This window comes from Megalops cyprinoides, chromosome 25 (assembly GCF_013368585.1).
Source record: "Megalops cyprinoides isolate fMegCyp1 chromosome 25, fMegCyp1.pri, whole genome shotgun sequence".
NCBI lineage: Eukaryota > Metazoa > Chordata > Actinopteri > Elopiformes > Megalopidae > Megalops > Megalops cyprinoides.
In genome coordinates, this window is record NC_050607.1 from 8,754,054 (window position 1) to 8,776,157 (window position 22,104).

At 43.2% G+C, this 22,104-nt stretch overlaps 1 protein-coding gene across 1 annotated transcript; it reads right to left on the reverse strand.

Annotated features, from left to right (window-relative positions):
- On the reverse strand, positions 1–4,019 carry LOC118771941 (guanylyl cyclase-activating protein 1-like). The gene is made up of 4 exons (XM_036520127.1): positions 3,822–4,019; positions 1,199–1,348; positions 878–971; positions 1–128 (listed from the first exon to the last, which is right to left on the reverse strand). Exons 1-4 carry the CDS (start codon positions 4,017–4,019, stop codon positions 1–3), a joined length of 570 nt encoding a protein of 189 aa, XP_036376020.1.
- Between the last annotated feature and the right edge of the window lie 18,085 nt (positions 4,020–22,104).

The window sequence follows — 22,104 nt, forward strand, 5'->3', positions numbered from 1 at the left end:
CTAAACGCTGTGCCTTCTGTTGTGGATCATCGCAACAATGTGAGAGAGATCCAGACTCTTCATCATCACCTCCATGAAGTCCTCATCCTTACGTGCCCCTTCCACAAACTCCTCCAGAGACAGCTCCCCTAGTAGACAACAGGGGAAGATGTTAGAATTGGCACTGCACAGTGGGAAATAAATACATACTTCATGTACTGAATATCCCCTGAACACATACACACACAGACACACACACACACACGTGCATGCGCACACACAAATACATATACACATTGTTTGATGACTGTGTCGGGCAAAGATAGGACCAAATGGTATCAGAACAAGGAACTGTACTGAAATTACACTGTTAACCATACATCACACTGTAAGAAATACTGTCATCTTCCAAGCACCTTACATACGCAACATATATCCTCAGTATGTCAGGATCCAGATATCTGAAGCAGTGACTGTTTACAAAGACAGTTTTGTGTGACAGGAGAGTGTTGGACAGTGAATTGACAGGAATTATGTGCAGAAAGCTGGCAGCAGAAACTCTTGGAGACTGTGAAATAGTTATTTTATACACAAGGCTCATTCATTAATGATTTGCCAAGATGTGCCACATGGGGGACCTAGACCAATCAGAGGAGAGTGAACAATCTGTTTGAAGAGAAATTAGTTCATTGTTTGCCAATGACTAGGTGAGTTCAGGGCCTTTTCATTTTCAGTTAAAAAAAAAAATGAAAAATGTCCAGACTAATTTGGAAATGGTGTCATGTAATTGATAAGTCCTTTGTTTTTTTCTTTTTTTTAAAATTAAGTCTTAAAAGTGGGATCTGCCACAGCAAATTAATATTTCTGTATTGTCTGGTGTGACAGGGAGGAGACGCACCATCTCCATTGATGTCGATCCTGTCAAACACTCGGTTGGTGAATTCCTCCACAGAAATTTCCTGGCTCTCATTTCCATTGATTGCCCGGATGGCCTGATGATTAGAGAGAGAGAGAGAGAGAGCGAGAGAGACAGAGAGAGAGAGAGACTGTAAACAAAATGGCTTTCAAGGTTATTCATTGTCGGCCGTGTTTGCACTGCTGAATATACGCCTTGTCAGCAAACAGGTGACGTTGTTATTGCCTGAACTGTACAACTTGTCCATTGCACTGTGAGCGGGCTGCACCCAGAATGCACTGCATGCCGTGCTACGGGTCTCACCTTGATGATGTTGAGCAGCTCGTGCCGGTCGATGCAGCCGTTGCCGTCCACGTCGTACAGCTTGAAGTACCAGCGCAGCTTGTGCTCCATCTTGCCCCGCATCACCAGGCTGAGGGCCGCCACGTACTCCATGAAGTCGATGGTGCCGTCCTGCGATCAGAGCGACAGTGCTGTCAGGGTCGTCTGCCCACTGTGGGGGTTCCGGCTGTGCTTGGTGCTGCCGTGGCGCAGCTTTATGCATTTGCTTTGGTGGGAATCAAGTTAAGTTGTGGATGTTTGAGAGGCAGAATAGAGTAATTTAAGGGCTAATAAGAGTAACTAAGTGGGTGATGTTCAGAATCCAGATAAAGGGGGATAGAGACATTGAGCCCAAGACCCGAATCGGAATCGGAGGAATGAGGGTCAGACATCCACCAGTATCCAAGGTGATTATGAACAGGTTTTGGGAGTTTGAGCAATGTTAGTGTGCCATGCTTCCAGCAAAGCTGGATTCCTTTCATATCCATCTAAAAATATCATCGCTGTAACACAAGGAGTGAGCGTGTCCTGCACTGTGTGGAGATGAGAGCGCTGAAAGTGGGAGATTATGGCGCTAAACTGATCCACACTGCTGAGGCCAGCAGTGTGGGGATAGCACGTGGCAGTCAGACATTCACCCTCTGGTTATCCCAGGTAGGAGCGAGTAATATCATAAGCTGTCTATATACAGCTGCCATTCGCTCCACCATTTTTCATAATCCACAGTTTTAAGCCGGGTGTCTGACGGTCATACTCAGGGTCAGAGCCGCCACACCTGAGGGGTGAGGGGGGTTGGTTGGCAGGCATTCACACAGCTGCCGAGCTCCTGGCTCTGCAATCCTGTATCCTCTCTGGTCGCACTGCCCCTGGCATGGGCATTGCTCAGGGTTGCCGCAGGTAACGGCAGGTGCTGCCAACAAAGTGTTTTTTGTATAACCTCTTCAGATCCAAAGATTAAAAAGGATGTGAGGAGATTTTGCTTTGTGTGCAAGTTCGAAAAGGAAGACTCAGCTAATTCCTGCAGGAGTGCCTTTCGACAGGGAAAGCCCCACACAGGATTCTTCCCTCTTTAAGGCTGCTGGATTACTACAGTCAGATCTGGAATGGATTAATTATGTTCTCTATAACTGGACTAAAGTTGTATGCTTCCCATCCACTGTCTGGTGATGGAAAACTTTACCTGTATTATTATATTACCTTTGACATAATACTCTGTATGCATAGAGTCACATATTGCATGACAATGATGGATATTTTGTCTCATTTAAGACATATGTCCAAAAATTATATATATTTCTTGGTTGGCAGAGACTCCAGTTTCCTTTTTTAAAAAAGATCATGAACATGCATGTATAGCTATCAGCAAGATTTCTGTAACACTGTGTCCGTGACACCATAACACCATGCCCCAGACACTGTAACACCACATCCCAGACACCATAACACCATGTCCCTGATGCTGTAACACAATGTCAGAGACACATTAGCACCATGTCCTGGATACTGTAATGCTATTTCTATGTCTTTGATACTGTAAAAGTGTCAATGATACTGTAACACCATGGTACCTGACTGTAACACTATGTCAAAGTCACTGTCACACTGTGTCTCTGATACTGTCCCACTGTGTTCGGCAGTCTCCTGTTTTGGCTTGTGTGTTTGTAGGGGAAAATAATTAACACAGGGCAGAGCCAAGGAAGCGTGCTGAAGGAAGACTGGGAAAAGTGATTGGCTGGATGAGGAGTTGGGGTCTCCTCCTGTCCTGGTCATAGCCCTCAGTCAGAGCTAAAGCCAATGATAATGTAATGGTAATTAGAGCTGACAGGGCATGCCAAATATAGCAGCCAGTGTAAATATTGATCCTCAGACATTGTGTTGTTATAGTGTCTGGGCCAGGGGTTGTAGGGTTGTTAACCTCTGTGTCCTCGTTTAAGTAACAGTTTGGCTCTCTCACTGTACTGATCAAATCCCCAGTTTGATTGGTTTCAATCTCTCTCCCTCATTCCTGCATATAGCGTTCTGCCATTAATTATTTGCTCTGTGCACCAGTTGGGAGAGCAACATTACTCTTTTCATTACATTGGTGGTAGGTGAGGTGAGTTTCTGCACCCTCCCACACCTTAAAGCATTTTGGGATCATTGAGAGTTACTGCATAAATGTAATTCATTCATTCATTCAGTCACTCGTAATACGCCTCACCCTACACTGTAGGGTAGCAGCATTATGGGGCGCAGCAGCCCAGCCGTTCAATGCCCTGGACTTCAGTATTATGAGGTTCAGCTGTGGAACAGGGTATCTGTTCAGATGGCTTGTGGTTCTTAGCGTTATTGCTAAGGCTTATCAACTGCTTGCTATGGAAGGCTTTGTGTCCCTGTATGTCCACAGGACATTGTGGGACCCCAGTATGGGAACACACTGTGGTTCTTACAAAGGACATTCATAAATGCCTGGTACATTTAACAAAACGCTCTCTCCCCGAGTTTCGAATTCTCACAGACCGCCTTGTTCAATAGATCCGGTGCATAACAGATGAACTAGGAATCATCGCAACAACTGTGATTATGGTTATAATCATTAGTGCTGTTCCTACGTTCAGCCTCTCACCTTGTTCATGTCGAAGGTGCGGAACATCTGCTCAATGTAGGCGTTGGCCTCGGAGTCGAGGCCACGGAGGCCGAAGAACTGCTTGAACTCATGCAGGGTGAGCTGCCCAGAGGGGCACTCGGTCATGAACTTCTTATACCACAGGTGCATCTCCACCGCCTGCAGGTCATCCACAGTGCTTCCGTTAGAGTTCCCCATCGCAGTGGCCGACCCAGAGAAAGAAGGAGCTGCAGAGACTGAGTTCGGTTGAAGGAGGGTGCACTTGACTCGCCCGTTTGGTCTACTGTGAAGGATCCCTCCTCACAGTCACACAATACAGGGACTTGGGAGGGGGTGAACATACACCTGGGATTTTTATACCGCCCCCCGCCCCTTGCTGTCACCGCCTCTCTCCTCCACTCTCTCCTTGGCACTAATCGCTCAGCATAATCCAGGAGCCGCAATTAAACAGCTTAGAGAGAATTTAGGAAGGGGCTGGACATCTCGCTTTCCTCACGTGTGTTCCATGTTCTGTGAAATGGATATTATTAATCTCTCCAACTTGCACGTTCAGACTGACGATAACTCGCTCTTGTCAGCTGCATTATCGGCTGCATTAGTCTGCATACAGTGTGAAAGACTTCACTAAAGAGTTTTTCATTTCATATACTGACTGAGTAGCTTGGGCATCTCCAGTTAAATACACAGTGGGTTTACCTTTACTTTGAAGATGTATTAAAACACTGCAAAGTGGCTAAAAGGAGATTTAACAGTAATAGTGACGAGGATGTTTCTTCTTGAGATGTGAACAGACCCGTTTGGGTGAAGGCATGGCCCCTGTTCAGGCTGTAGACTCAAGAGGCACTTTGACAATGTGCTGCTAAACAGCATCATCTGCCCTCACTGCTCGGCATAATGCTGTCTCCAGACTGTAAAAACGTCATCCTCAGTCTCTCGACTAGATGCAGCAGTTTTCATACTTTTCCACTGGAGCCCAACACTCAGAATAAGAGGGTAATACTCACCTGCAACGCTAACTCTGAGACTGGCTTCTGCGGCTGTATATGTAGTACACATTTATGAGAGACTGCTTCTTTATTAACTGTCTTTGACTTTATTACGAACATCGGTCTGAAAGTTCAGTGTGACTATGTATTTGCTCAGTCATATGTTGAAAACCGCTGCAGAGCATGCTCTGGTGTAGATTGAGTTCTTCTAGAAATCCAAGATATCTACTCAGTGACTCCACTCCCTAGCAAAAGAATTATCCATGTCAAACAACGCTAGTAACACTAACGTTATATATCTAACAAGTGTGTAAAATAAGCAACTGTCATGCACTGTGTGTGCTGACTCAGGAATTATTAGAAACCAGAAGGGTCACGGTTATCTAGGTCGGCCAACTACCAATGATTCTGCAGTGAGTGAGAATGCTTTTTTTTGCCTTGTAGTTCAGTTAATACAGAGAAAATTACAAGGGTAGATGGAAAAGTTACAAAGTGACAAATATGTTGTAACAGTGGATTGTTGTATGACAAAAAAATACTCTTGAATGTCACATAGTTGGACGTGCATTTGCAAGGTTTTGAGTGCTTAGCATATTCCACACAAACACCGGTGCTCATTGTCAAATATTTGCACTTTCTCAGAAAACCTTCAGTTATCTGCTCCAGTTAGACACAGTGCCTCCCTGCAAGTCTGTAACAGATATCTGTGAAGTGGTGTGATCTCAACGGCTGAAAAAGAAGAAACATGATAGACACAGTACATCTTTAATTTGGTTTTAATGGAATTATATGTAGATTCATAAATCATGTCTGTGTTTGTATGTAAAGTATGTGACGTACAGTGACACAGGAATCTGAATACACATCCCTGCAGAACATTGTGATACTGTGATATTTTAGTATGGTCTGTTAGTTAACATTTTTTTACGAAGCCCAAACCCTTATATTGGGTTACTTACATAAAATAGCATACATGTGATATACTAGTCATATGTTTACTGAAGCCGTTCAGATTAACTTGTTTTTAGTGTACAACAGCAGCGTCCCACCTCAGCATTCAGAAATGCCTAACACACTGTCACTACACAGCAGGATTTACACACTGTAACCTGCTTTTATCACAGAGGATAAAACATGGCAGCACACCTATTAGATCACCAGCTACAGTTCCTGCTGTTGTAGACAACAAATTATGCACTGTAACACCAGAGAACCTTTCCTACGGCTAAGATGAAAAAATTTCTGTGTAAAAAATACAAAAGTTTAAATGATTCTGTCTTTTAAGGTGTCTGGAAGAGTGTATCACTGAGCTGCTAGTTCTCTCAAAGTCCAGAGGAAGAAAACACAGCTCCAAGACTCAAGTTGGCATTATACCAATCGATATGAAGCTACGTACAGTTGCTTCTACAAGGTTCACAACCATCCTTCAAAAAAGGTACAAAAGGATTGTTCATGCCCAGCACATGTTGGGAAAAAAAAAAGATTCAGTTACCTTATCTAAAAGGTAAAATATTTAAAAATGCCTTGCTAAAAAAAAAAAAAAAAAAAAAAAACACCTTGCCATTGTAAAACAAAAGATGACAATGTCTTTCACACAGGATTTGAGAGTGCGGTTTTAAAAGTGTTTAGTTTGAGGATGATGGCAGTAGTGTAGTGCACATCCTTCAGCTGGCACCCACTTCACTGTAATGCACTTGGATTTGTCGGGTGAAAAACTGCCATTGGTTTGCATGTACTTTGTACTTGCTTTAGCACTCATGCACCAGTGCGGTGGCTGTCGCAGTGAGATGAGCCCAAAGTGCAATTGGCCATTCCAAAAGTGGTTGTGTGAGACGGAAAAAGAATTTAAAAATAACATGAAGTGGTGGACCTTTAAACCATGAAGGTCCTAACACATGCAGCCAATGCACCCCTCCGTTCTGGCACAGATCATGCCGGTGGACTTCTAAATTCAAGGAATGTGGTCAGAGAACACTCCCTGCACTTCATGCTGTTCTAAAGCAGTTTAACCACAGTCTGATCACAGTGGAGGGTTCTTATTGTGTCCAACCCTGCCTAATTGCCAGTGTGTTTGAGAAGCAGCTACCTGGTCTTGAGTGGATTAGGCAGGACTTGTGCTGCAAGAAATGTTCAGCAATGTCAGAGGGGAAAAAATATAATAATATATAATTACTCATTATATTGTAAAATACAGCAGTAAAATAGTAATTAAAAAAAATGCAATGCACTGGTGATAGAAAAAGGTTGACGTCCACGTGGGCCATTTCGCCTGTTATATTGCTCCGTAGTGAAGCGGTCCCAAAAGTCCTCTGCAACGCGGAAACAGCCCCCTCCAGTCACTACGCGTTCCTGCGCGTCTCCAGGGCATCTCTGCCTCCTCTTCTACCCCACCAGCGTAGGTACCTGTACGCAGAGTCAAACGCCGACACGGTATATTGTGCGGAAAGCGCAGTCCACTTCACCAACACCATAACACCGTCCACCGAGCGCGAAACAAAGCTCACGAACGCCGTCATATAGTGAGCGAGCAAGAGGAGGCTGCGCGCCAGCTGCCTGCAGCTGTTGACAAGCACGTTCACTTTATGATCCTGCGCTCCCATCCTGAGCATCACAGCAACTTCGGCAAGTGCACGGGAAAAGCGAAACTGAACGAGCAGGGCTTTTACAATACTCTGCTTGCCCCGAAAGTTTGTGTGCAAACTTGCAGTTTTTGGAAGGCCTTCATTTTTTAAAAGTGAGTTTCTCCCACACTGACTCGACAAATAGCCGTCCGGTGCTAGTCAAGTGACTTAGTTTGGAGACGCTCCCTTGGCGTTGCAAGAATCCTCCAATCGTGTCTGAATTGTTGTTTTCGTTGGCATTACACTGAGTCCTCTCTCAGAAATCAGGGCCACATGTAAGCGAAAAGAAAATGCGGAAATTCCGCGGACTCATTCGCAAAGCACAAAACTTCGTCTTGGGACGATTGCATTACCACAACCCAAGAAATGCACAATAAAATATGTCAAACTGGCAGAAACATCGCTGCACACTGTTTTAAATCTTGCAAATCTTCAACTGAAAACAAATCAGAACCACAGCGAGCTATCTGCTAACTAGCCAGCTAGTTTGCTAAACCATACTCATGTAAAATGCTATGGTGCCAGTTGCTTTAATCTCTCTAAATGACGTTCAGGTAATTACGTAGTCTTAAACCCAACATTCCAATGAACAGTTCCATCCCGTTTCGCAGACACTGCACAGATCATGATCGCCTATATCTTTACCGTAATTCGTGTTGATATTCGGTAATACGAGGCGCAACCCCTCACATAGAAACCGTTTACTCTTTAGCCAATAGGGCGTACCGACGCAGGCGCAGTAGTGCGTATGCCTTAGAACGATGATGTCCGAGCATATTCTTGGCCAGGGTGTTCATGCCTCGCATAGGCATACGAGCAAATTAAAACAGGCGTTCATCAGCAGAAGAGTTAACTATTATTTTGTGTTGGTGTATGTCTGTTATGTGCAACCTACTAATAATCACTCCAAAATATGAGTGGCTACTAAGAGTGCTGTGCTCAAATTCAGGTTAAGTGACTTTCCTACAACATCAGAACAAAATGTTTGTTTTCAGGTGTCAACGTTTGTGCTTGTCTGGTGTCTATAAGTATTTCTGTGCATCTTTGTGTGTGTGTATGTGTGTGTGTGTGCGCGTGCGTGTGTGTGTGCGCGTGTGTATGCGTGTGCGTGTGCGCGTGCGTGTGTGTGTGTGTGTATGTGTGTGTGTGTGTGTGTGTGCGCACACACTCTTGACATGAATATGTGTATTGAACTGGAGCGTTTGTGTGCTGATTTCTGTTTATGTGTATGCAGGTGTGTGTGTGTGTGAATGTTCACATGTTTGTATGTGACTGTGTGTCCTGGTGTCTGTATTTGTGTGTGTTTGAGCACATATGCATGTTTTTACAAATATGTGTGTGTGTATGTGCATGCTGGTGTCTAAATATGTATGTTTTGCATGTGTATAGGTGTGTGTCCATGTGTTTGTGCATGCGAGTGTGTGTCCATGTGTTTGCGCACATGTGTGTGTGTAGTTTTGTCAAATGCAGACTCAGCATGGTGAGTGTCAGACAGGATTACCTGTCTGTGGCAGGCTGGCAGCCAGACCCAAACTCCCACCCGACCAACAGGTCAAGGTCACAGCAAGCATACCTGCTGCCCCAGACATCAGAAAGACAGACAGAGGTCAGGGTTAATGCTGGCCATGTCTTTGTTACAGCCCGTCAGGTCATTAATCCTCGATCGCCGACTCTGCGGTGACCTAGACACCAGAGCTTTGACACAGTGAGGTGACAGCCAGTGCATGTCTCAGAGAAGTATGTCAGCCGCAAGCTTTCTGTCTAGAGGAATCAGAGGGAGAGAGTCTTAACATAAGGCACTGCTGTGTGAAGTAGAATACAGACTTGATCTTTATCAGTAGATCTCATCTATGACTATGCTCACAGAAGTGTAAACTGACAACAACGGCATGATTGGTTCTGGCTATCGAGGCTAACCTCGCCATTGGATAATGGAGCAGAAGCTTGTTTCATATTATATGTGAATTTCACCTATGTGATCAAAAGAACTTCTTACAAGAACATAGGTGTGTGTTATGTAAGGATATGTACAGCTGCTGTGTACAATATGACCAGTAGTTTACCTTCTACAAATCCACTCAGCATGTATACTTAACTCAAGGCTGAATACTGTGATAAACCAGAAAAAAGACAATAAGTTAAGTGAACCTCAGGGAAAGTGTTTCACTCGCTGTATGAAGCACATGCCAATCCAACAGCCCATTGTGGACACCAACCTGTAAACGCTGAACAATCTCCCCAGATTTATCCTTTCCCATGGAACCAGCCCTGGGACCCTTTAACAAAGACTGATCTGAGGAGGGACAAGTAAAAGCAAGATAACAGCAGACTTCAACAAACTCTCCTCTGCGGCTGACCTCAGATCAGTGCAGGAAATTACTAAATTCTGGTGCAGTTCACGTTTGATAAATTCACCAAACTCTTGTGAAGTTATGCTCTGCTGTCCCAGAAAATTGTGTTTATTTAAAACAGAAGCATATTTTTTTCAGTGATTTGCACATACACCTGATTTGCCCTGGGCTCTAAGGCAACATGTACATATTCAAAAGGATCAAAAACTAGAGTGCCTTCTCTAAATTATTTCACTTTAAATAGAGTGATGTGTGAAATTCATAATTTTCACTTAAACTGTGATAAATATTCAAATCCATTATGATTTTACAAAATTAAATATAGTGTTATTTCACTCAGCTCTCCTCTTTCTTTTTTTGACAGGACAGCTTTAATCCCAGTTAACACCAGGATTTGCATTTTCCTCCATATGAGTGGCTCCAGGTCCTTCTGCCGTCTGCCCAGACCCCAATTCTCCTCTTCTGTTGGCTGGAATCTTCTCAGTAGGATATGACGTCACACTCAGTCCCACCTCATTTCCCTGAGCTGCCCACCATAGTCCTCCTCACCTTCCCAGAAGAGCTCCTGCAGGGCAGGCAAGAGGGGAAATGTGAGTACTTGTTGCCTTGTTTGGCTGTTTAGCGAGGTGCTGAGGGCTTTAATCAGCAAGGTATAGATTTATGCTACTCCTCCTTCATTTAGCAATGAAACATAGGCATGTACTGTATATGTAAAATACATTCAGGCTCTGAAATGTGAAATGTACATTACATTACAGTCATATAGCTCATTTAGCCCTTATCCAGCAGCCTCCAGCACAAAAGAACTGAAGTGTATCCATTTAAGTTGAATAACAACACTCCCAGACCAGTGAGTGAGAGCACAACACTATTCAAGCCCTACCACAAGTTAGCTTGTGCAACCTGACTAGACAAGGCAAACCAAGTATACTACCATACATCACAGTCACGAGATCACAGAATTAAAAATACACCGCAGAGTCTTGGCAGAACAGACAGTTTTAAGACCGATTGTAGGTGCGAGGGGGCTGTCCCATTCACTGTCCTGTATGCCAGAAGCAAGGTTTTGAACTTGATGCAAGCGATAACAGGAATCCAGTGAAGCGAAGTGAGGAGGGGTGTGACTTGACTGTATTTAGGGAGGCTGTAGACAAGTCATGCAGCTGCATTCTGGATTAGTTGCAGGGGTTTGATGGCACAGGCAGGTAGACAAGCAAAGAGGGAGTTACAGTACGGGCATGAGGCGACCAGAGCTTGAACTAGGAGCAGCATAAAATACATAGGGGTGGATCCTTTGGAAGTTGTACTAAAACAATCTGCACACCGGACTATGTGAATAATATGTGAGTAATGAATAATATGTGAGTAATTAAGTTCCCAGCAAAAAAGGAACTTTTTATAGGCAAGGGTCCTTGGTGCAAAACTGGAGCTCTACCTCTGAAATGAACTTAGCCTGAACTGTTTCAGCAAATAGATAACATGCTAACATGTACATTTACCTGGATACCTGGATGTCTGAAAAGTGAGTTAATAAGGTAATATTTTTCTGCAACAGTGGTAATATGTAAAGGAAAGGTGCAGCTGCTGTTTCTCACCTTCAGATCCTGTTATATATTCTTTTTCCTCACTCTTAGCTACTGTTCTTCCTTCCTGTCTCTCACCTTTGGCTTGTCATACTCCACTTCGCCCTCCTCACTGTCAGAGTTGCACTCGCTGTAGATGTAGAGGGGAGCCAGAGTGTGCCGGAACTGGTCAGCCCTGAGTAAAGCACAAAGTAGCGTTACATGCTTGTGCGTGCCTGTGGTCATTAAATCAAATACATGATCTAAGTGATACCAAACAGCACAGGCAAGTGACACCAGCTTAGACCTTACGTGGATAGTATTGTGCACTATTAAAAATAAAACCGTGTTGATCTCTTAGATGCTAACAGATAAACATTCAATTTAGCATGTTTGACTGTTGACTGTTGACTTTATTGAACGAGTTCATCATTATTATTTTATCTTAGACCTGTCCAGTGAATGTTCAGCAAACCTGAAGCTTTTCTAATGTCTCCATATGAGTTAACACTTTGCCACATTCTCTCACCTGAATATGTCTTTTAAAAAAGAAGAGCTAAGGATAAACAAGGCGAAAACTGACCTTTTTCTTCTTATGTAAGATCCCTGGGAAAAGAGGTGAAGCCCCAGTGTTCATGTCAAAGAAAAGGTGTTATGTTAATAAAATGATTTAATTTTACAGGCCATTACTAAGGTAAAGTACAGTCATATTCAGATATTGTTTATGTATTCATAAGGAAAATGTTTCAGGACGAGTTACCATGGACGCTAGGAGCCCAAAAAGTGTGACCCCCAGGAAAGGGATGAGGACATACTCTAATCCCACCGTGGGTGTGAAGAGGATAGGGTCGAGGGTGGTGCTGTTACTCATGACTGTACTGGTGTTTGCCCTTGTGTCCAATTAGTGATGGAGGGGTATGACTTCAGCTTAATGTCTCTCACATCATTCTCACTGTAGAGAAAACAACAGCAGTCACAGACAATTCCCTCAAACCCGGCACTCACAACCAGCAAGTGCAGCATGAACCCAGTCAGAAAACACAGCATAGCTGATTGAACTCTCTATCTAAGGCAGATTAAATCTGTATCTAACAGATTTTAAGTACTTGCAGAACAATTCTGAGTGCACTCTATGGCAAACTTGTACTTGAAATAGCATTATTTTAAACTGAAACTTAATCACTATAATAACTCTGGTGGCATCTGACATGCCATTCATTTATACTTGATATTTAAAACTTGATATAACTTGATCTTTATCGAAGAAGGCCAGGTAAAGCACCACACTCAAGGGCTTAACAGCTATGCCTGACCCAGGCTTCAAACCAAAAACCATCTGGTTTATATCCCTAACCATTTTGCCACACTCTCTTTGGATAACAAATATAAACTACATATTTTACCTTTTATATTACATTACAAATGCTCATGTATTAGCTTTGATATTACATTATAAAAATACATACATTCCCTTTGACATTATAGTATAAAAGTATGTATATTACCTTGGATGGATGTAGAGATAAGTGTTCCTCTCTCACAGACATTTTCCTCATTGTGGTTGAACTGAAACCACACAGACAACAGGTGAAATACTATCCACACCTTCTCGACTTGCATAATGGCATTCCCAAGCAGGGAGGGGGGAGCTGAATTCACTGTAAATGTCGCTAATCTCAGTCTTCTGCAAATGGCAGACAGGAAGAACCTGCCTTGTATGTAAACTGCACTTTCATTCTGCATGCGGCTGAGGTGGAATATTGCGTCAAAGGGCTGGAAAAAGGTCAACGGTGTTCAAAAGGAAAAAAAAAAACAAAAAAAAACAAAAATGTTGAGGCTTGCTCCAATTGCTGTCTCATTTGGCAATTTTTAACACTTTGCTGGAGGATTTCCTTTGCAGGAAAATGCTTCTTTACTAATTGGAGGCAATTTGTACAACTCTCAGGCCTTGGTGTGTTAATAGTACATGTCGCTGATTTGTCTTCAGTGTCAACAGAGAGGGAGATGAGACAAGAATGCAGTAGCATGATCAGTACCAGTACAATCAGCCGCCGGGGAATACAGAGCTCAGTGAAATGCTCTGCTTCAGATCATTGCATTCAGTCACAGTGAGTGGCACTCAGAATATGACCCAACAAATAAAATGAATGTTCCATGTTATTACTACAAAGTTTGTGTGTGTGTTTTTGTGTGAGAGAGAGTTTGCTAGACTGTGCGTTCGTGTGTATGTGTGTGAATTTGTGAATTTGTGTGTGTGTATGTGCATATGTGTCCGTGCCTGTGTGTGTGTATGTGCATATGTGTCCGTGCCTGTGTGTGTGTGTGTGTCTGTGCCTGTGTGTGTGTGTGTCTGTGTGTGTGAGTGTGTGTGTGTGTGCGTATGTGTCCGTGCCTGTGTGTGTGTGTGTCTGTGTGTGTGTGAGTGTGTGTGAGTGTGTGTGTGTGTGCGTATGTGTCCGTGCCTGTGTGTGTGTGTGTGTGTGTGTGTCCGTGCCTGTGTGTGTGTGTGTGAGTGGAGAACGAGAGATCACAGTGTTTTTTGTTGCTGGCTCATTACAGAGTACTGTGCTAATTAGCCCATTGCCTTTTCTTACAGGGGTGGTCTCTATGACACAGCTGGGTGCAAGTTTCTCATCCAGATAAAATATATCAAATATTCCGCATACTGTGAATGTCAGACAACAAGCACGATATGAATATTATTATGTTCCATATGAACACTGGGTGGCAGGATTTCACACTGAAAGCTCTGCAGTTTGGTCTTCAGGGGTAGTTCAAGAAGCAAAATCCTATTTGAAGTTGGACCCTTGTTGAATTTTGCTCCCTTTTGTCAAAATATTGGAACTACAAAATATTGGAGAGATGTGGGTTCATGCCAGTATATCAGTATGTTATAGACCAAGGAAAGAAAAAGTAAAATTTCAGGGAACAATTTTACAGGTTTTTCCAATTTATCACATGCAGACAGGAGTGAGGGACAGACACACAGACACACACACAGACAGGAGCAAGCTACAGACACATGCAGACAGGACTGTGCTGACTTCAGTGTTCCTGCAGGTTAATTTATTTTCTCAATCCGTACAGGGCCAGTTCCCTCACCTGAAGGGATGGTCTTTTCCCACCATCCAAAGAGCATCAGCTCCCTCCCATGCTGTTACGTCATGTTTCAGCAGTTTAATGCTGCTTTCGTACGTTTCCCAAAATCATGAAGTACTGACCCCACAATGTCTTTAAAAGGACAGACCCAAGCTGCTCAAATAATTTATCAAATTGAAATGTCTGATTCATGTACACCTGCAGTCCATTAAAGTGGGTAGGGTAGAGCTGTTGTGTAGACTGTCAGTCATCTGCATCAGAGCCTAGAGAAAATGTGACCACTGACTCAAACTACAAGTATCCTGCTCTATTATTTATTTTCAAAATCCTTGGTCAAATCAGTGACCAAGTATTTCTGTCTGATATTTTTGAACACTAATATGGTAAACCATTCACACTTTTAGTGAAGAAGCCTGTTGGAATGTCAATATGAATTTCTTCAAATAGAATGTCAATTCAGGGTGTGTTTATTGATTTTTAAAATCTATTTATGTATCCATATATCATTTCTGCATGTTTTTATTTATATCACAGAAGGCTGAAGCTGCAGTGGTGGATAGATTCTAAGCCGTTCTTACCTTGTATCTGACATGATTCTGAATGCAGCCGTTTTCTCATTTTCTCTTGCCTCATGTTTGAATTCATAAACTCTGTCATTCCCTTGCAGAGTCAGCTTTACTTCAGCAAGAGCCCTGTCAAAATCCCAGATGTAAACATTTTGATATTCACAGCCTATATCACCATGTTATATCTGAAACAGGGCAGCTCAGTGCATCCTGAACAGCACAATCTCTGCTGTTATGTGGGGTTCAGTGATACGCAAATTGCGATGTTCTGTGGCCCGGGTCTGTGTGATGCAGTGTATAGCCGAGGGCAACCGAGAGTGATTCATCACTCTCATCAGCAGCACCAGGTGGGGCCATGAGGGGGCGCCCTTCCTGTGCTGATGCAGGAGGATTTAGCTGCCTTTATCAGAGAGCTGTCTGCTTGCTTGCATTATTTACTGTTTGGATGCGCGGTAAGAATCCCATTGTTACACAAGCACCTGTTTCTCGGATGGATGGGCATTCTCATGAATTTATAAAGAGGATGGTGTTCCGTTTGGGACTGCGGATTGAATTTCCCCCAGGATCCCTTGAGCTGTTCCTGGACGTGCTCACGGCATAGTGGAGGCTGAACACGGAACGCCGCACTTTCTCCACATACCCGCCTATAGAGAGAGCAGGAAAATAAGCAGGCCCACGTGTCCACAGTCTTTAGCGTTGTGTGTCTGGCGTCCTATCCCCAGTCTCAGTCGTCCTTTCCGTGTCCCCGTCCTGTCCTTTGGTCCCCAGTCTCTTCTTTCCAGTCTGTAACCTTCTTCACCTGCCTTCATAAGCCAGGATTGTCAGCGTTTTAGGGAGAATCTAACCTTCATGCCAGACAATCCAAAAACGTAAAGTCAGTACTGTGATGATGGCCTGTGACCACAGCATCACAGGGAGAGAATTACAGAGTAGGGGCAGGCAGACAGAAATCAGGTGTGGTTCTCTATGTGAAGCCAGGCAGTAAAATGGCTCTGCTGATAAATATCTGTCAGTTTGCCTCCACTTTGAGAGTAACACTGACTGAGCTAATGGGGTTCTGAGCTCTTTCACAAACTGCTGTAGAGCATGTACAAGAGGCTGTAAACTTTTTATTTGGCTTTTTAAGGTTTTTACGGCAGTGACAAAACCTTGCACTTCGGACTTTTTAAGAGCCTAATTGATCTGTTTTATCCTGTTTATCTGCCGCATCCCAGGGCTCTCTGAGGCACAGATCTGTCGCTGGCACAGGGCGCAGTGGCTGTGACACTGCTGTTCCTGCAGAGGGGAAAGGGGCACAGAGTGGGGGCTTCACCTGTGCTTTAGTCTGACAGGGGCTGTCACCAGAGGCCAGCAGGCAAGTAGATGTTTTCAGCACACTCTGTAAATGTATCTCCATTGTACAGGGTAGAGCTCAGAAAATTTTTGAGATCTCTCTCCTTCACACAAGCATACACACACGCGGCAGTGAGAGATGATTCTGGGGAAAAAACAGAGTGACAGGTAATCTCCCTGCCCCCCCTGACTTGACACTGCAGATGGGAGTGGAAAATGTCATGGTGCCGCATTTGGGCTGTCACCTCTGAGCAAACGCGTGGAGCAGGCCTGACATGAATTCCAGCGCCTGGAAGAACACAAACAGGAAGCAGGAAGTAGCTGCAGTATCCTGCCTGTGCTGCTGGGTGATAAGGGATGAGTGGGAGTTCCTTTTCCACAAAGAGAGGGAAAAAGTTGAGCGGTAACACCACAGATATTCTGTTAGAACCAGATATTCAGCTCCAGCTTTCCTTTCGTCCTCTGCCTTTGAAGTACTGGTTGGTAACCGCAAATTCCGATGCTGTCTGTGTTCCTATGCTGACAATGGATGTTCTGCTTTAGACCATGGCCCTTAAAGGATATTCATAACAACACGGCAAATCAGAACACTGGTAGCCTCAACAGTGGCTACTGTTTTCAGTGTGACATGCACCAAACTGGCTGTCTGGTTCGTGTATAAATGGTCTATGGTGACACTGTTCAGAACCTTTTTAGAACCCTGTCAGTGTTCTGGAGCTGAATGTGGTGCAGTGTTCTGTCTGTCACAGAACGGAGGAATCCCTTTGTAGACTGACGGTCCAACAGAAATGATTCACTTGCAAAGTATGACTTAACCATTTTGATAAAAGTTAAACACTAGAACAGCCTGTCTTCTGCATAGAAATTTGGTCTTTGATCTTGATTGTCAGTTTTTACTGTTTCTGTGACTATAGCATAGTGCACAGGAGGGTGTACCCAAATTGCCCCTCATAAACATGGTGAACATGGGGATATTCTGACCTCAGATTATTAGGGAACATCATCTATCCACCCCATCTTTTGAGTGAGAGAGACATTAGAAGCCTTTCCCCCTCCAAAAAAACCCAACTGACAGAACCCCCCCCACCCCCACTACCACCACTGGGCCCAATAACTGCCACAGCTCTTTGATACAAATGGACCTTGGACGGACATTTATCTTAAATGTTTTAAGAGAAAACGCAAGTTAAAATAAATGCACTTTATTTGATCTGGCACTCCACACTCAGACAGGGTCTCTCTCTCTCTCTCTCTCTCTCTCTCTCTCTTTCTCTTTCTCTGTCTCTGTTATTTCCCTGTATTCTTGCAGAAGCCAGATCAGGAAATGGAGGTGAGCGTACTGCATTAGACCTCACCTCTCTGCTGGTGTGCTCCCTTCAGTGTTCCCATCAGGAGGTACACAGCTCTGGCACAGACTCCGATCTTTCAGCTCTGCTTTCCAAGGAGGAAAGAGCTATCTTCACATATTTCATTGCTGTGCTAGATGTCTTTCCTAAAATTAAGTCTTTGCCTAGCATAAACTCCATTTTTAACGTTTTTATAACACTGGCCAGCATGTATTGGTTTTATAACCCTGGCCGTCTTGTGTAATATTTTACTGTGCTGTTGCCAAGTAGCAATTTGCTTCCAGTTCCATCGTGCATAAAGATTACAGTGTTTATAGCATTAAAATATTATGTTGCCATATTTATGCCTTATAAGAGTGTCATCTTTTATGAGATTTGATGAAAAAAAACATGCTACTTCCCTACATTACAAAAAAGTCAAATGGGATTAAACATTTTTCTCATTAAAAAAAACTGAAAAGACATATTTTATCATAGTCTATACATGATTGAACTTATAAAATCCTTTTATAAGGGCTGTAACAGAGTACATCACTGGCCTCACTGTAGAGTGGACCTATGTGAGTATATCGAGACTACAAATAAATTGATAATTATTAGATAATTTCATAAACAACTTCAGATAGGTGTCAGTAATGGCAGATGAACAAAGGATCACAATGGGTTTATGGTCAGGGATTGTGGGTTTGAATCCCTTCTGGGCACTGATGCGCGAGGCTGCAAAGGGACTGAAGCCACTTCCCTCCTGTGCAGGTGAATAACGACTGAAATGTGTCTGATTTCAGTACGTTGGACAGCTCCAGTCCTAAGGCAGGAAGAAACCTCCAGCCTTCCTCTCGGCTTTGCCACCAGCCCCCGTCAACGCAGGGAAGAGAGGAGAGGGTTGCCGGGTTGAACCCAGGGGTGAGCCATGCCTTTTTGTCACACCGAGTCAGTGTTTATCAGTAAGAGCACTTGTGTCCAGGGAACTTTGTAGCACAGAGGAGAGGAGGAGGGGACGATTTTCACTGGCGGAGAAAGCAGACAAAAGAGCTACTCTTCATAGCAAAGCTTAGCATTGTGTCTGCCATATTAAAATACAGGGAAAATGTAATAAAATAAAAAATGGAAATATATTACAGAATGAAATCAAATGAACAAAGCCGCAATGATATCGTTAGAATGATTTCCTTATGATTTCCATTTTCTGCTCATTCTCCAGCTTGGTGCGCACAATGGCTGAGTAGAGCTGTAATAAAAACCCTAATCAGTTTCCCAGTAGTCTGGTAGAGCAGAGAGGAGGCTGAAAGAGAGCAGGTGCCAGCCACAGTTAGCCGGCCTTGCAAAGGAGGACGATATTGCTTTTGATTTGTTCTGGGAATTGGAGCAGAAGATGGAAGTCAAAAATAAGTATGCTCACTCCTACTCACAGACACGACAGGAAAAAAAAAAAAAAAAGTACAACGTGTTGACTCATTCATGCAAACCTTGTTCAGTGGATATAGGGCAAACACACCATAGCGGATCATTCACAAAAAACATGTTCTAAGGTTATGAATCAAGCACATCATATCAGATCATTCACAAAACCCTGTTCTAAGTCTGTGAATCAGTCACATCATATCAGATCATTCATCAAACCCCTGTTCTGAGCATATGAAACAGTCATCTGCTTAGAACAGTCATTGTATTGACTAATTCATAAAAGCCTGTCCTAATCTTCAGAACCAACACAAAACTGAATCATTTCTAAAGCCGTGGCATATAAATCTGAACACGAGATTGTAATACCTAAGTGTCACTGCTGTATCTGGAGCTAAAAATGAGAGACACCCCCTCACACCGGTGATCCACTGTTATCTACCTAATGATGTGCTTGCCGTAAGCTAGGCAGGGCCAATTCATCATGGATTTACTTGCTGTCCATTCATTCGAGTGTCCAATGAAACCCCCAGGGGGATTAACGGCAAGGACAATAACACTCACACATAAGTGCTGGAAAAGAGAGGGTGTGTCTCTTCAGATGTCAATCACCCTGAAAGCACAAGCCTACACTTTTCTTCAGCTCCATGATAAGGTAAGTAAATGAAATTACTGCAGCTCTGTCTTTCTGACATCTTTACTTTGCTTGGCTACCAGGTGTTAGGATGTGGGCAGGATAGCTGTAATGGGTAACTGCAGGCTTTTTCTGGAAAGTCTAAAGAGGCTGGTACAGCCAGTCCTTGTGGTGCATCCACACAAGAATTCAGCATGGGGTGGTCTTCACCTCACCGCAATGTCCTGACTACTAAACCATTTTAATAGGTGGAGGGATGTAATTGGCTGCTTTTCCTGCTTTGTCTCTCTGATGAAGTTAAGACATAGCAGGAGGGCACAAAGGAGACTCCATGACTAATTTCAGTATGTCAGTGTGAGGCAAGGACCATCTTAAAGATGATGAATGATCTATAGTACCAGTCAAAAGTTTGGACACACCTACTCAGAAAAGGGGTTTTATACATTTTTACTATTTTCCACATTTCAGAATAACAGTAAAGACGTCAAAACTATGAAATAACAGAAATGGAATTATTCAGTGACCAAAAAAGCATTAAACAAATCAAAACTTATATTTTACATTCTTTAAAGTTTTAAAACTAAAATGTTTTTTTTTTTTTGGAAAGAAATTCATACATCGGCATCAACTTTACTGTTTATCTTTGTCTAAGAAGTAAATTACAAGCTTGTAAGCATAAATCTTTAGATCAAAATGTCTTTGAACGCATGTTTCCCGTTACCTTAATCAGGTGTGTCCAAACTGTCACTGTATGCTTTAACACAGCACTCTCTTTGACAATAGATGTTTTCATAAGCGAAGTGAGGATGTACTTCACTGTGAAGATTGTTGTGAATGTGCGCCAGGTATAGGGTGCATATTCATGTTGCCCTCCTTTCCTTCACCTCAGGCCTTACAGAGGAGTCTGAGACATGTGGAGAGATGCTCTATCTTTCAGTTAGAGCAAGTCTTTATGGTTTATATGAGTCTTTCAGTTTACATTACATTTACATTTTTTCGTTTAGCAGACACTCTTATCCAGAGCGACGAACAAAATGAGTACACTTAACAAAACATTTACATAGTTGACATCAAGTAGACACTCATATCCAGAGCGACACACGAGATGAGTAGCTACATAATAATAATACATTTACCTTGTTAATATTCAGTAGACGCTCTTATCCAGAATGACTCCAGAAGTCAAGCACAAAGGGCATCCAGCAAAATGACACAAAACATTATACAAACAAGGAAACCGCCATCCACACATGCATAAGTGCTGGTGTCAAACACGCAGGGCTGAGTCCATAAATGTGCACCTGACCCAATGTGCAGTATACCCAACAGGAGTGTACCATTCCAATACAATACCAACACAGACCCAGGACCTCCCTGAGTTAATGTTATTGTAATGGTATGTTAATGTCATAAATGGTAAAAAAGATTCAACGATCAAAAATGTGAACAAGTAGTTGTGTTTTCAACCTTTATTTTACAAGGGAGAATCAACTGAAATCCAGTTCTTTTTTTACAATGATCACCTTAGGGAGGGAGTCTTCAAAGTTTGAGTGACTCTTTACGCATTGAACGCTCACACACAGAGACGCTTTCTTTCTGAGTTTTTGCAGTCTGAGTGAGTCCTTTTAGCTTAATCGAGTCTTTATGGTTTGAGTGACTCTTTGTGGTTTGAGCCCTCAGACACAGAGATGCTTTATTCCTGAGTCTTTGCAGTTTGAGTGAGTCTTTATGGTTTGAATGAATCTTTATGGTTTGAGTGAGTGTTTGTGGTTTGAGCGTGCAGACACAGAGATGCTTTATTCCTGAATCTGTGGTTTTAGGGCACAGACAGGCAGCCGTCTCCTCATCTAGAGAAGCAGATTACCTCTAAATCAGGCTTGTTCCTCTCTCTCCTGCCGCGCCGATCCTCAGGGAAAAGGCTTCATTTATGTTCAACCGTCTGAAACCTCAAATTCGACAGCAGGCTTTTCCACCCTGATATGCTGAGAATCAGTCCTTACAAATGAATTTATGGTGCTCGCTGTCCAGGTCTGTGGGCCTAACAGCACTGGCGTTTAAATGCTCTGTGCTGAGTGTCCAAACAAGCGCTTTGACCAGCTGGAGTTTTCCATCCTAGCTGCAGTTAAGGCTGGGTGCGCATGTGCAGAGAGCAAACATTTTTTTGCAAGACTGTGAGAACAGGTTTGCTGAAAGAAATTTAATCTGGAGTCATTTTATTTGGCCCAGAACGGTTCTTTTTCTCTGTTTACCTGAGACTTATGTTGTCCTGAACAGAGTAATGTTTGTGTATGAGAGTGTGTGCATGCACGTCTGGTTGTTTGTGTGTATGTGTACGTGATTGTGCGCGCGCGCGCGCGCGTGTGTGTGTGTGTGTGAGTGTTTGAG

What these genes read in the sequence shown, in the direction of transcription:
- LOC118771941 (XM_036520127.1), bottom strand. Translation starts at nt 4,019, where the DNA reads ATGGGGAACTCTAACGGAAGCACTGTGGATGACCTGCAGGCGGTGGAG. An exon ending in AGCTGCTCAACATCATCAAG is followed by an intron (nt 972 to 1,198) that starts GTGAGACCCGTA and finishes TCTAATCATCAG; the next exon opens with GCCATCCGGGCAATCAATGG. An exon ending in GATCGACATCAATGGAGATG is followed by an intron (nt 129 to 877) that starts GTGCGTCTCCTC and finishes GTTGTCTACTAG; the next exon opens with GGGAGCTGTCTCTGGAGGAG.